Source organism: Stegodyphus dumicola, chromosome 10 (assembly GCF_044657685.1).
Source record: "Stegodyphus dumicola isolate Sdum_Otavi_A_Nest chromosome 10, ASM4465768v1".
In the NCBI taxonomy this organism is placed as follows: Eukaryota; Metazoa; Arthropoda; class Arachnida; order Araneae; family Eresidae; genus Stegodyphus; species Stegodyphus dumicola.
The window spans coordinates 157,075,948-157,090,087 of record NC_140777.1 but is presented as its reverse complement, the minus strand read 5'-3'; the positions used below and the strand labels follow the sequence as shown (position 1 = coordinate 157,090,087).

The window sequence follows — 14,140 nt, the reverse complement described above, 5'->3', positions numbered from 1 at the left end:
TTAATACGCATCAAAAATATTCTAAAAAAAACTTGAAACTTCTCCTTTCGCCATCTGACCCTGAACTAACACTGACGCTATGCCAGCCTTGTACTAATTTAATGACTCGACTTTTTGTAGAGTCCGCGATGATAATCGAAACACTTTAACGACAGGTGGAATTTTTTTTTTTTGAAAACCTAAGATTCGAAGAATATCGCCAAGTTACACATGGAAACAAAAAAAACGACCGCCACGTTCATTCGCCAAACAGTACATTCTAAACAGGTAGGTACAAAGGCAACCATGCGTGTTTACTTCAGTGGCAAGTAGAAAAAACTTCTTTCTCTCAGAGTCAGGCTGCCCAATGCCTACATGAGGCGGATTTGAATTGTGTGGTGAACAATTAGTCTGACCTCCCAGCTGGAACGCAGAAATTCTTCTTAAAGTGTAAAAAGTGTTTATTTGCAGGTAAATTATTATTCTCTATTAATATCACTAATTCCAGGAATAAGGTTTGTAATAGCATACCGCTGAAATCTTAATTTAAAGCTCTAAATCAAAACCTGTTTGCTGTCCCACTATGCGACGGACATCTTGACCTATAGCGGACGTTTTTTTCCCCGTATATGCATTCTAAATGTATATTTTTGGAATCTCAAAACCTTTAAAACGCCTAGTGACTATGCGAATATTATTTGAATTTTCCCGCGCAGTGCCCGATTATATTTTTTAATTGAAGAGAATATTATTACGGTCAACATTATAAGTTTATTACATGTTGTTTATTACTGCTTAATTAGTTACAGTTTAAAAACTTAAATTTTGTTTACTATTCTAATTCAGAGGGGGGCGTGGAACAAGAAGAGGAAGTTATATACAACAGTAAAGGAGAAGGGGCACATACATACGCTTATTTACTCAATTTTTCGTGATATCAAAGAATGTAGAGGTAATAAGGATTTTGATTGAGCCAAAAATATGCAAGGATAAATTATGGCGGACTTTTTTTATTGTGATATTAATTAAGCCGGAGATAAAAACTGTAAAAGAGAAGTTAACACAGAAACCAGTTAAACGAAACTAATAATTTTACTTACATAATTTTCGTTGGCGTTATATTTAGAGAACTTTTATTTAATTTTAAAGTATGATTAGAAGAAACCTGAAATATATAACATTTATATTTTAATATTCAAGAAGAGAATTCATAAGCCGTACTTAATACACTATTCATAGGATCAAATTCTAACTAGCTCAAGAAGTTTTTTGAAAATCAATCTGACCACAATTTAATTTCAGTTACGGCCAGTTACAATATATTGCAGTCCAGAAAATTATTTTTTCATTCACAAGATAATTAAAAAATAACATTTTAAAAATAATTATAATAGCTATATACTTTGCATGTGTGGTTAATCCAATAATTTTTTACTCCTTTTTTTATTAAGTTTTTAATGAACAAATTTTAAAATGAGTTCATTTAAGTCTTTATAACATAATGTTATTCCATACAAATTTTCAGCAGTGTAACATAAAAATACCAGACAATTTTCTCTAGATAATCCCTCTTGAATCAGACAGATTTTGAGTGTTTTGCGGTAAGTAATTAAAAAGTCAAAGTATATAGAAGACAGCAAGATTCATTATTTTAGACTCCCCCCCAAACCACACGAAATAAGTAAAAGTAATATAATAATTAAATAATATATGTATTAAGTAAATCATATAATCTATATATTATTATTAATTTTCAATATTTATTTAACTATGTATGGTTAAATTATTTGCTTAAAATGAAGCAGATTTATGTAACAAAATCATTCCACTGATTTGTTTGTAATAATGTTCACAAATTAAATTATATATTAACTTTCTGGTTTTTCATGATGGATAATATTTTTTTAAATATTTCCATGTAGCAACAATGATATATTAGAAGTTTTCTTTTTAAAAAGTATACAGTAATATATAATTCATACTAATAGTATAACATTAAATAAGCAAACTGGATATTTATTTTTCAGCTATTATCAAAATGTCTCAACGAGCGACTTCTAACTCCCAACCAGTATATGTAGTTGGTGTAGGAATGACAAAATTTCTGAAGCCTGGAACAAATAAAATAGATTATCCAGGGCTAGTGAAAGAAGCTGTCATTGCAGCTCTTAGTGATGCCAGAATACCTTATGAAAAAGTAGAACAAGCCTGTGTAGGTTATGTTTATGGTGATTCCACATGTGGTCAGAGATCACTTTATGAAGTAGGAATGACAGGCATTCCTATTTATAATGTGAATAACAACTGCTCTACAGGATCAACGGCTCTCATGCTTGCCAACCAACTCATCAGAGGAGGTATGAGTGATTGTATTCTAGCTCTTGGATTTGAAAAAATGGAGAAAGGATCACTGACGTCAAAATTCCGTGATCGAGCCAATCCACTGGATAAACATATGAAAGTAAGTAACAAATGAATAATTTGATTTTATCCAGATGTGCATAAATTACACACTTGTTCTACTGAATGTTTTTTATAACATTTATATTAAAATGATGTTTTGCACTTTATAAAATACTTACTAACCTAATTACCTGAAACATTAAACTGGCTGGAAAAAAAAAAAAAAAAAAAAAAACAATTTAGTCATCACGTTAATTCCAGTTCTGTCTAGATAGACAATAGCAAAGGGACTGCATACTCTAAGTTAAGCAATCAACTTTATCATTAGTAAAGAAGATTGTCATTATTGATTCTTTTTATTATGAATACTTAAGTAACTTTTCTTCACTGAAAAAAAACTAGCCTTGAAATTCAGCAATGTAATTTATCTGGAATATACTACAAACATAAATTCTGTTCCTAATTTCTCTAGTATACCTTAACAAACTTCTGCACTGTGCTATGTATTAATACAAAGCCTTTTCATATATATCATACATATTTTTAGTAATGTAGATAGAGTTTTGATCTGAGCTGCCACAACAGAGATCAGATTATTTTTACTTTGCTCTGAATAGAATAAAAAGGGAATCACATTTTAAGTTTTAATCTAGAGGAATACACTTAGTAACCATATAGTATATGTCATTACATATAATATCACTTTTATATATTTACTATAAAGCACATTATATTTAAAAGCAGTGTTTCAAATTTTCTCCAATGTAGATTCTATGCATATTTCAACACAATTGAGTACATCATGCCATACTTGGGATTTCCAATATGACTGATATATGTACTAATTATCATAAAAAACATATAGGAAGCTACACTAAGTCAAACATGGTTAATTATGAATTGTGGGGAGAATTTTTAGTGCTTTCTTATAGCAGCCCCCCTTCCCCTGGAGATTGAATCACTAATCAACCAAGATATCTCACCATGTATTCTTATATTAGTACTGTGTTTCATTTTCGATAAGTTTTCAAAAAAATATTCCTTACTTTTGTGAATATGTGGTTAACAATCTTTAACTTACCAAATAAAGAGGTAGATGCCATATAATTTTTTTAAGAAAGAGGTCTTTTATCCAGCACGAGTATACGAAAATGTCCAAAACATGAAACTATATGTTAATAACGAAACCATTTGCAGACGTAATGTTAAAAATTGTAAAAAGAAGGACCTCCGTGTTTGAAATAGGGTTCAGTGGTTCCAAAATATAATTTATCACTGCTATTAGATTTCCATATTCATGGTCAAAGGATTTGATGTTCAATAGTTGGTGTGACAAACAGCTTAATATGTATAAAAATATTCCAATTTATCTGAAGCAAAGATTCAATGGGTGAATAAAACAATCCCATTTAACTATTTGAAATTGACGAAACTCAATTTGTATGACATAAGAATAACAGTGGCAGAGTGCTCCCACAATAGTAGATTTTTGGAGGAATATGTCAGGAAGATAATAGTGAGTGCTTTGTCGTTTAGATCTCAGATATGGATGCTGGTACACTTATGAAGAAAATTATTCAATATGTGTAAGATGGATCACATTGCTGAATGGGATATTAAACAGAGCAACTTGAAGAAGCTAGTTAGTCACTTTACTGTTAACCATAGGTACAATTTCATAGACCCAACAACAAGTGTTCACACCCAAAATGTACAAAAAATGTGGTGTTTAGCCAAGTGGCAGAGTAAAAAAACAAGGAACCACAACTCAGCATCACCTAGTGTCATATCTTTTGGAATTTATGTAGAGAAAGTACATAAGAAAAAATGATAGCTTTTATGAATTATTGAAAGCAATCTTGGAAATATGGCCTTGCCATATTGATTATTAAGTATATTCTTAGGAAACAACATGCATCAATTTCTCCATTCATGGTTCACAAGCATGGCAAAATTACAGCTGTGTTCTTGGCATAATTCTAAGGTTGCCAAATAAGGTCAGGAGATGCTATAATAAGCAAGTACCTTTAGCAAATTCTGAAAAATATCCAGTGCATTTTATTTAATCATGCTGATGTAGATACAATTGCAAGATCAACAGCTGTGCTGGGAGAGACCTATTTGGCTCTAGTGAATTCATCCGGGAAAATGAAGCTCAGAGTAAATGTGGAAAAAACTAAATATACATATTGTGGTAAAAATAAAAATCCACCTAAAATATTTGATATTGGCCCATTTAAATTTGAATCTGTGAAAAATTTCACATACACTGGTTATCATAAATTAAGGAAAAATCACGATTACTGAAAAAGTTACATGTAGAATTTAATAAAACTTACCCACAATATACAGCACATAGTAAGGTATCAAATAACATAAAAAGAAATTACCAGACAAATATGGTAGTATAGAAATTAGCACATGTATAAAATGAACAAATCGAAGGTGTCAGTTTGCTATAGAATAAGTTCCTTCAATATGGAATATGATTGCCTCTAGAAGCAATACAGCACATACAGAGATGTGTGATGCTTTCAATTATGCGGTCTATCAGTTCCGTAGGAAGCAAGAGCCATTGCTCTTGCAAAGCAGTTGCAAGCGCGACAAGGGTCTGAGGGGGCGGATTGAGAGCAGCTAGACATCTCCCTTAAGCATCCCAAACATGCTCGATAGCTCCATGCGCATAATTGTTTCCTGTTGAAGATAATCATCTACGATGCAAGCCCTGTGTGATCTTGCGTTGTTGTCCTGTAACAGGAAAGCATCACCTATTGCCCCGGCATATGGGCACAAATAAATATCAAGGATGTCATCTCTATAAATCTGAGCATTCACAGTTCCCCTTGGAAAGACATGGAGGTCTGTGCATCCACCCAAAGAGATGCCACCCCAAACACAGACACTGCGCCTTCTGTATGCATCTCTTTCACTGATGATAACGGGTTCTAGGTTCTCTCCATATCAAATAACGCCTACTATTGCTTTCTAGACTAAACCTGGACTCATCCGTAAAGAGAACCGCCCTCCAGTGGACATGTTGTCGTGCCCACTGAAAACTGTCCCTCCTATGGCGTGACGTGAGCAGCACAGAAATGGCTGGTCGCCTTGCATACAGACTGCCTTCGTGAAGCCTTCTATGCACAGTTGACGTTGACACGAACCTTCCGATGGCTGCAGCAAGGGAGTATCTAAGAAGAGTCGGAGTAGCGGTTCTATTTCTGCGTGCACATAATGTCAAATATCGGTCATCGGTGCTCATTGTAGCAGTTGGCCGTCCTTGGCTGAACCTCCTAGATTTAGCCTTCTGAGCACTTCTGTTTGACTTTGTCCTGCCTCTAGCCTCCCAATGGCTCTCCATCGCAGTTCTGTAGGCAAATGATGCCTGGAGGTCATTGTTACGAATTGACTATCTCAGATTTCTGATGTCACTGTCACAGTGAAATATGTGGGCTTGCTCTCAAACATGGACTTTTATGCTACTCGCAGATGACTTATTCCGAAGGCAGCGCCACTAATTTGCATATTGCAGTTTTATTCAGCTACTCTTACTTGGCAACATATTCAAATTTTACACGGTTTGGCTTATTTTTTAGGGAGTTATCGCTATTTTTGTGAGTTTTCCTTAGTTTATGATAACCAGTGTATTTGGATTCCAAAATTAACTATCAAAATGTTATTTATCCTGAAATCGGAAAAAGGGTTACTCCTGCGAATCGTTGCTTCTTTGGCCTAAAACCTCTTCCGAAATCCCATCTAATAAAGAGAAGGATAAAAATTATATTACACAAGTTAATAATAAAATGAGTTTAACCTATGCTTCAGAAGCGTGGACTCTTGATTATGAGGGAAAAAATAGCCTTGGTGATCTTTGAACAGAAGATTCTAAGAACTATTTTTGGTGCTATCTCAGAAAATAATATATGGCATAAACTGTATAATTTTGTACTCTACAAAATTTATAAAGATGAGGATATTATTAAATCCATAAAATTAAATAGAATGAATTGGGCAGGTCACCTCCTGAGAATAAATGCAGATAGAACAGTCCTTAATGCAACTCTTGTTTGTGAAAGATCAAGATGAAGACCAAAGAAAAGGTGGAGGGATTTTGCCATTCTAAAAATTAAGAACTAGAGGTCAGTTGTTGAAGGAAAGGTGGAATGAGAGAGGCTTCTGAAGAAGGCCATTCAAAAAGGGGCTGTTGTGCCAATGCTGCTGATGATACATCAATGTTTCAAATTTCCCCCAACATAGACTTCCATGTGCATTTCAAGATAACTGAGTGATCAGTTCATTAGAAAATTAACTTTTTCTTCCCATGTGCTCTTATACTGCAACAGATCAATATTGGTTGACCACATCAAGCCAAACCTGGGATTTTCAGTATCACAGATGAATGTGTTAATTGTTATAATATAAAGAGGACATAGGAAGCCATATCAATGTCAAACTTTTGTAATTATGAATTGTGGGCAGAATTTTTTTTTTTCAACTTCTCTTCATTCTGCAAGTTCTTCCTGGTCTCTGTATCTAGTACATGAACTAAAATTGGTATATGATAATTTACTACTAATTTGGAATGGCCAACTAGGGGTTATCACTTATGCTTCCCCCCTCCCCATGTTTGAAGGAGAGGGTAATATAATTTGTGCTGTTCCCAATCAGCTTCTCCTCTGCAGCCACCAGCTAGCCTCCAGTGCAACTTAACTCAATGTTCCTGCCTCCTATTCTCATTCAGCCTTGGAACTTCACTGCTATCACTAGCATGACACTTTGTTCTGCAAATATATCGACTCACGGACTCTTCTTCAACATTCACATCTATTGCTATCAAATGTTTGGACTTTCGTTTTCACTACAAACATTCTGAATGCCACTCAACTTTAGAACTACCTGCCATATTCAATAATTGCTTTCAAATTATGCCTATAAATAGCTTTTTCACAAATTATGCTATCTAATATTAAAAAAAAAAAGATTTACTTCACTACTCTGGGATAGGGCCTGCCCAAAGGCCCAAGGAAATTGAAACTAGTTCACTGAAGAAAAAGGAAGAGAGGATAATGTAAGAAATTAAGGAATTATTGCTATGTGTTCTTATGGTACAACAATTCACATATCAAGCCCGTTATTCAAATATTTCCTACTCAATTCTAGGTGATCACTAAATGAATTTCTCAAAACATCTCGCATCTAAATTTTGTTTCCTCAAAAAGTTACAAAAAAAAAAAAAAAAAAAAAAAAAAAAAATCATCAGAAATCAAAATCTACTATTAAATACTTTACAAATGCATTAATCTAGCATGCAAGATTTTGTACATTTAACAAAAAAATTCGAATGAATGTTAATATTAAAACATAAACTATTCAATATATTTTAAAGCATACACACAACAAAATTAAATCTATTATTAATTCACATTTTACAATTAATAATTTATTTATATGTTATCTGACATAATAAAACAACTTCAACTAGATCAAACACATTCTATTTTCAGAGAAATGTCAATAACATTAAATTTCCAGCACAAATTTTTATAATTAAAAAAGCAGAATTTAACTTATTGGTATTGTATCACAGTTAGATACACTGTAATAGTTTTAGATAGTCTGAGGTTTGGCAGATACTAATGACTACTGTAGTCTCATTCCATTCAGTTTCTTTACAATATTATGGTACTACTAATTTTCAATCCAAACAACATTTAATGTTTAAAATGAATAGTATATGAAAAATATTTCATAAAAATATTAGCCTCCAGAAACTTAATATTTATTCTGGAATAATTATATATATTACCAGTACTAAAAATTAACAAACATCACAGTTTTAAAAGTTTCGTAAAAAATATAGACGAATTTATAGTTAAAACTAGTTTCAAATTAAATATTCCAAATTCCACCTTTATGGCTTGGAAACATGCAATATTAGAAGAATTCAAGCAAAGAATTCGAAGAATTGAATTTAATAGCAATTTACAGTGGAATATTCTCATTTCTCATTTACAGGATTTAAAACAAAAGTTCATAATTACCAAAATTGACAAAGCCAACAATAATTTTAGCATAATATGAAAATTTTTTTATGTCTCATTAATGAATACTGAACTAAATAATGCCATTACTTACAAACACCAATCTACAAGAAAATGCTATTGCAAAAAAGCTAAAAGCATTTCATAAGAAACTGCAAATTTCACAACCATCTAGCTACAATAGATTAGCAAATCTATATGCTCTCCCAAAATTTCATAAATCACCACTCAAATTTAGATTTATTGCTAATGGTACAAATAATTATAAAAAGAATATAGATTACATATTTGCAATTATACTTAAAAAAATCTGTAATCCAACAACTCGTTAACAAACAACACAATTATAGTTGGATTATTTATAATAATGCTCCAGTTCTCAGCAGTTTTAAAATTTTAACAATCAAGAATATTAACTGCTATGACTTTGAAAACCTTTATACTTCTCTACCATTAGAAGAAATTTTTACTAGTTTAATGCAACTCCCACAACTTTTTCCTGACATACTTGACATCCTTTGTATGGAAAGATGGAATACTTATCTGAATTGTGCATTATTTAATAACTACATTAAATTCAATAATAAGATCTTTCAGCAAGTTAGAGGAATTCCTATGGGAGCAAACAGTTCTACACAAATTTGTAACCTATTTCTTTTTACTTTTGAATATAAATTCCAACTAAGTTTAAATAAAAATGAATTAAAGCTATTTGCTCATACTTTTAGATACATAGATGATATTATAATAATTCTACTTTTGAGCAATTCAAAATTTACCCAAATAGTTTAACACTTAATAAAACGAATACGAATCAAGATACTATTGAATACCTAGACCTGCAAATTATTAAACACAGCAAAATTAAATTATTTGATAAAAGAAGGGATTTCCATTTTCATACTATTAAACTAATTAATTGGAACTCTAATATCTCTAGAAAAGTAATAGAAAACACGTTTCATAGCCAAATAATCAGAATAAAAAATATATGTACTGGAATAGACGATTTAAAGGAAGAAATAATAAAGCTAATTAATGTTCAAGTTGATAACCAAGTACCACCAAAATTTATTAATTTATATATTAAAAAGGCAGGCATTGACTTTATAATTTTTTGGCTCTTTTTGATATGATAACATTACCTTAAACCTTAGCTAGAGGGTAATGAAGGATATAGAAGAGTAAAGAAATTATCTTGTAAATTTTTATTGTAAATAAATTTGTAAATATGTATATTTAATCAATACTAGATTCTTTCCTTTTACTAATAAAGGGCCAACTCTTTTCAAAAGTCTCAATTATAGCCTGAATTGAGTGAAGATTTTAATCATCTTCTAATTTTCCATACTTCAGCCAGTATTTAGTTAAGTTTTGATATACCAACTGAAATCAGTTCATTAAACTTTTAATTTTTTCTTTCATTAAATATTAACTTAACATAAATTAAATATTTCATTAAATATTAATTCATAATTAAATTAAAAATTAACTTCCTTAAGAAATTTCTGGGAATTTTATAAAGGTTTTTTAAGGACTTCGTTAAAAAAAAAAAAAAGAAAATTTTTAGACATTTTTAATTTTACTTTAAAATTTAAATTTTAAAACATTTCAGTTTTACTTAATTACTTTAATTATTTGCAATTTTCACACAAAAAATTTTTCACTTAACGTTATTTACACAATTTTTCAACACACATTTCACATTACAAACAGTTTACATTTTTTAATTCACAATACCACTTAACTTTATTTTACTTCAAACACTTACATCGCTTGATTGGCTCAGCTACTTTACTCCCTAAATAATTGATAATTACATACCTTAAGGATTTTTAATTTAATTTTTTCTAGATTTATTTTTATATTTTTTGATATTAATGTTTGCAAAAAAATGTTTAATATAACAAAGATAGCAGCTTGACACTCAACTTTACCTACATAAGCACCATATATATAATTAATTTGAAGAATACACTTACTTCTCTTTAAAAACACTTTTGCAGACCCCAACACTCCTATAGTAGGTAAGTTAGAATTAAAACTTACTATTTACTTGCTTTAAGTATTTTTTAAAATTTTTTATGTAGTATTTAAGTATTTTCTAAATATGAAATTATATTTTTAAGTATATATTTGTTTTTTAAAAATTGTAAATTAGTTCTTTTTGTTTCTTATTGGTTTATATGGATTATGTCTAGTTCTTTTTATTGATATGCATATTCGTGTCGGGGAGGTTTCTGTAGACAAGGGTTTCTAGATTATTTTTTATTTTTTATAAAAAAATTTTCTTTAAATTTAATTTTTTTAAAAAAGTTTAATTTAATACTTGACTTTACTTGCTTGTTTCTCAAAATGCTAATTTCTAAGGGTAACACTTTATTGGTATTTCTTTTTGGACATTTTTCACTTTTTACTTTTGGTTTTGACTTTTACCCTTGCCTACATGAATGACGAAACACGAATTGAATGATTGAAGAGTTAGGTTTGGAGGCAACTTCCCCTTGATAAGTCTGTCTCCTGCCTACTCAACAGTCATTCACTTATGCATTTTCAAAAAAATTGTTTGGATTAATTTTAATTTGCTAAATTAGTGAATTTATTTTCATAGATTGGTTTTGCACTTGATTTGCTTATGCTTCTGAATTTAAATGATATTGTAGATTAGTTCGAGAATTAAATCTTTTATATGTTTGCACATTTTTTAAACTTTTTTGGCTTTAAATTTGCTTTTTTACTTTTATACGTGTTTGTTAAAATTTAAATTTGTTTAAATTTATATATAATATATACATATAATTTAAAGAAAATTATTCTGTGATATTTCTACCTTGATTTTTATGTATTTTATTTTATTCATAGGTACTTTCAAATAACTGTCCTATAGTAGCAGCACCCATGTCTGCTCAAATGTTTGGTGCTGCTGGACAAGAGCATATGACCAAATATGGGACAACTAAAGAACATTTTGCCAAAATTGCTCAGAAAAACCATAGACATTCAGTTCATAACCAAAATTCCCAATCAAATCATGAATATACACTCCAAGAAATATTGGATTCTCCTGTAGTATATGGTCCATTGACTCGTCTACAATGCTGTCCAACTTCAAATGGAGCAGCTGCAGCCATAATTGCTTCAAAGCGATTTGTGGAAGCAAATAATCTACAGAGCCAAGCAATTGAGATTATAGGTATGGAAATGACAACTGATCCATCAACAAGTCTGTCAGAAAACAGCTGTATAAAAATGGTAGGCTTTGATATGACAAGAAATGCTGCTCAAAAGCTGTATAAAAAGACTTCCATCACACCTCATAATATTGATGTGATAGAACTACATGACTGCTTCTCCACAAACGAACTCATTACCTATGAAGCACTAGGTCTTTGTGAAATAGGTAAAGGTTCTGAATTAGTGGATGCAAATGACAACACATATGGAGGAAAATATGTAATCAATCCGAGTGGTGGATTGATCTCAAAAGGTCATCCATTAGGTGCAACGGGGTTAGCTCAATGTGCTGAGCTTTGCTGGCAGCTAAGAGGTTCCGCTGGACTAAGGCAAGTTCCTGGAGCAAAAATTGCACTTCAGCACAACATAGGTTTAGGTGGGGCTGTAGTTGTTGCACTTTATCAACATGGTTATCCAGAACTTTCTGGAAATTATAAATCAAAATTATAAATAATCTCCCCAAACTGAGTTTTTAAATGAAAAGTTATGCCATACTTTAATTCAGATTTGGTACTTTTCCATTATGCACCTGCCTTGCTTTTTTGGGGCCTGTGAAAGAAGCTAAATAAAACACACATATTCTTCATCATAAAAAATGCTATTGCAATAATGTAATAATGCTATAAAATAAATATGTTGTCATTTATAAATTATTCTTATAACTAGAAATTGTCTGCAACTAAAAAAAAAAAAAAAAAAAAAAAAAAAAAAAAAAAAAACTGCCAAGAAAGTGTGGCAAGATGTATAATGAAAAAAGTATCTTAGATTTTCATAGCTATTTTAAAAAATAAGTACAAAATAGATATTCCTTTTTTTAACACTGAACAAGTATTTTATATATATATTGATAACCAATTCCTCCCCATCAAATCTTAATAGGAATAAAAAATCCTTTGCATGTTTTATCTTATAACAAACAGGTTCTACCAACGGCTGAGTATTTAATAACTGCTGAATATTGGGAATTCAATTCAAGGTGAGCACGCTGGCTGCATGGTTTTTTCCACATGTAACATGAATCTGAACCAGTTTCCTTTAAAAAGTTCTCCATGTAAGCATCACTTTCCTTATGCAGATAGCACTTACATGCTTTACCATATTCGAATAATTTAATCAGCAGGAAAGATAATTTTATTTTAACACATAAAATCTTTAATCTGCAATAGTGACAGATTTATAAAATGGAAGGAGGCCCTTTGCTGTAGGATGTAGAGTATGTATACTTTTTCTTATCCTATACCACTGACTTTTTTTTTTTTTTAAATCTGGAAAGTAGTTTGAGGTCTCCTTATGATTGCTTGTGTGATTCCTTAAATCTGCTCTTGTCTTGCAAATTGTTAAATATATCTTGCACTGCAAATAGGGAATAAATAAAAAGGCATTCAAATTTGGCTAAACATAAAAATACATTCTACCATTACCTACAACACGCTTTTACATAGTGTGACAGTAAAGCTCACACTACATATTGTGAAAGAATGTATAAGTATTACAGCTGGGATGAAAAGGCATAAAAGAACGGAAATTCAACTGCTGAAATTTAACAATTTTATAATGAAAAATCATGCTTATATCAATTTTAAAATGGTTGGTTTATTTAATTATTCTTAAGCACTTGAGGGCTATCTGCCTAAGGGAAACTAGCTCGCATATATGTTATACACGGGGAAAACCATGAAAATGCTCATACAGTCAGCCTGTTTGTTGGGATTCGAACCCCAGTTTGAACTAACAGTATTCAGTAACTTTGTGGTGGGCCTAAAATTTTTAAAATGACTTAATCTGTAAAATATTAATTTTATTACCAATTATGAAAAATAGATTTGCTTTATATATATATTGAATATAATTTGATTACAGAAACAGTGTTTTTATACCTGGATACAAAAACACCACAAAAAATATAGATTAAAGTTTAACAATAAGTTTGGAGTAAAATAAAGAGTTCAAATTTTTTTTTTAAATTAAAAGGGACATATTTCAGATAGCTATTTTTTTAAAATCTGTGACAATAGGTAGATATTGCTTCCCTCCCTAAAGACCTCAATGAGAGGGATTATTGTTTCCACTACAAAAATTTTGTGTCTTGGCAAAATAAAAACTGGTGTCACTTTATTTGCAAAAAGTATTTCTTTCAATCCTTATGCACAAACAATCCAAGGAACCCATGGAAAAAAATTCTACAAATTCTACTTTGAATATAAAACTAATACCAATTAAATAAATACCATATTTCCTTGCATATTTTCCTCCCTAGCTTTTTAATGCTAGGTTCTGAAATTTTTAAAAATATTCATGTAATTTTCTCTTTCTTCAATGTGTTTGGAGAATGAGCTTCTCTAAACTTTAAAATGAATTCGTCCATGTAATGATTTTTTTCATCACACCAATGAAGTCAAACCCTTGCAAACTATTTGTGAAGGTCATACTGAACTTATCCATTCTAAACATTGAACTTTATACCAGCTTGATACAAGAACCAACCC

The 14,140-nt window shown here is 30.8% G+C and overlaps 1 protein-coding gene across 1 annotated transcript; it reads left to right on the top strand.

The window, feature by feature from the left end:
* The first annotated feature begins 277 nt into the window (after positions 1–277).
* Positions 278–13,769, top strand: LOC118191209 (sterol carrier protein 2-like). The gene is made up of 3 exons (XM_035362009.2): positions 278–450; positions 2,007–2,440; positions 11,283–13,769. Exons 2-3 carry the CDS (start codon positions 2,018–2,020, stop codon positions 12,102–12,104), a joined length of 1,245 nt encoding a protein of 414 aa, XP_035217900.1. The 5' UTR covers positions 278–450; positions 2,007–2,017; the 3' UTR covers positions 12,105–13,769.
* The last annotated feature ends 371 nt before the right edge of the window (positions 13,770–14,140 follow it).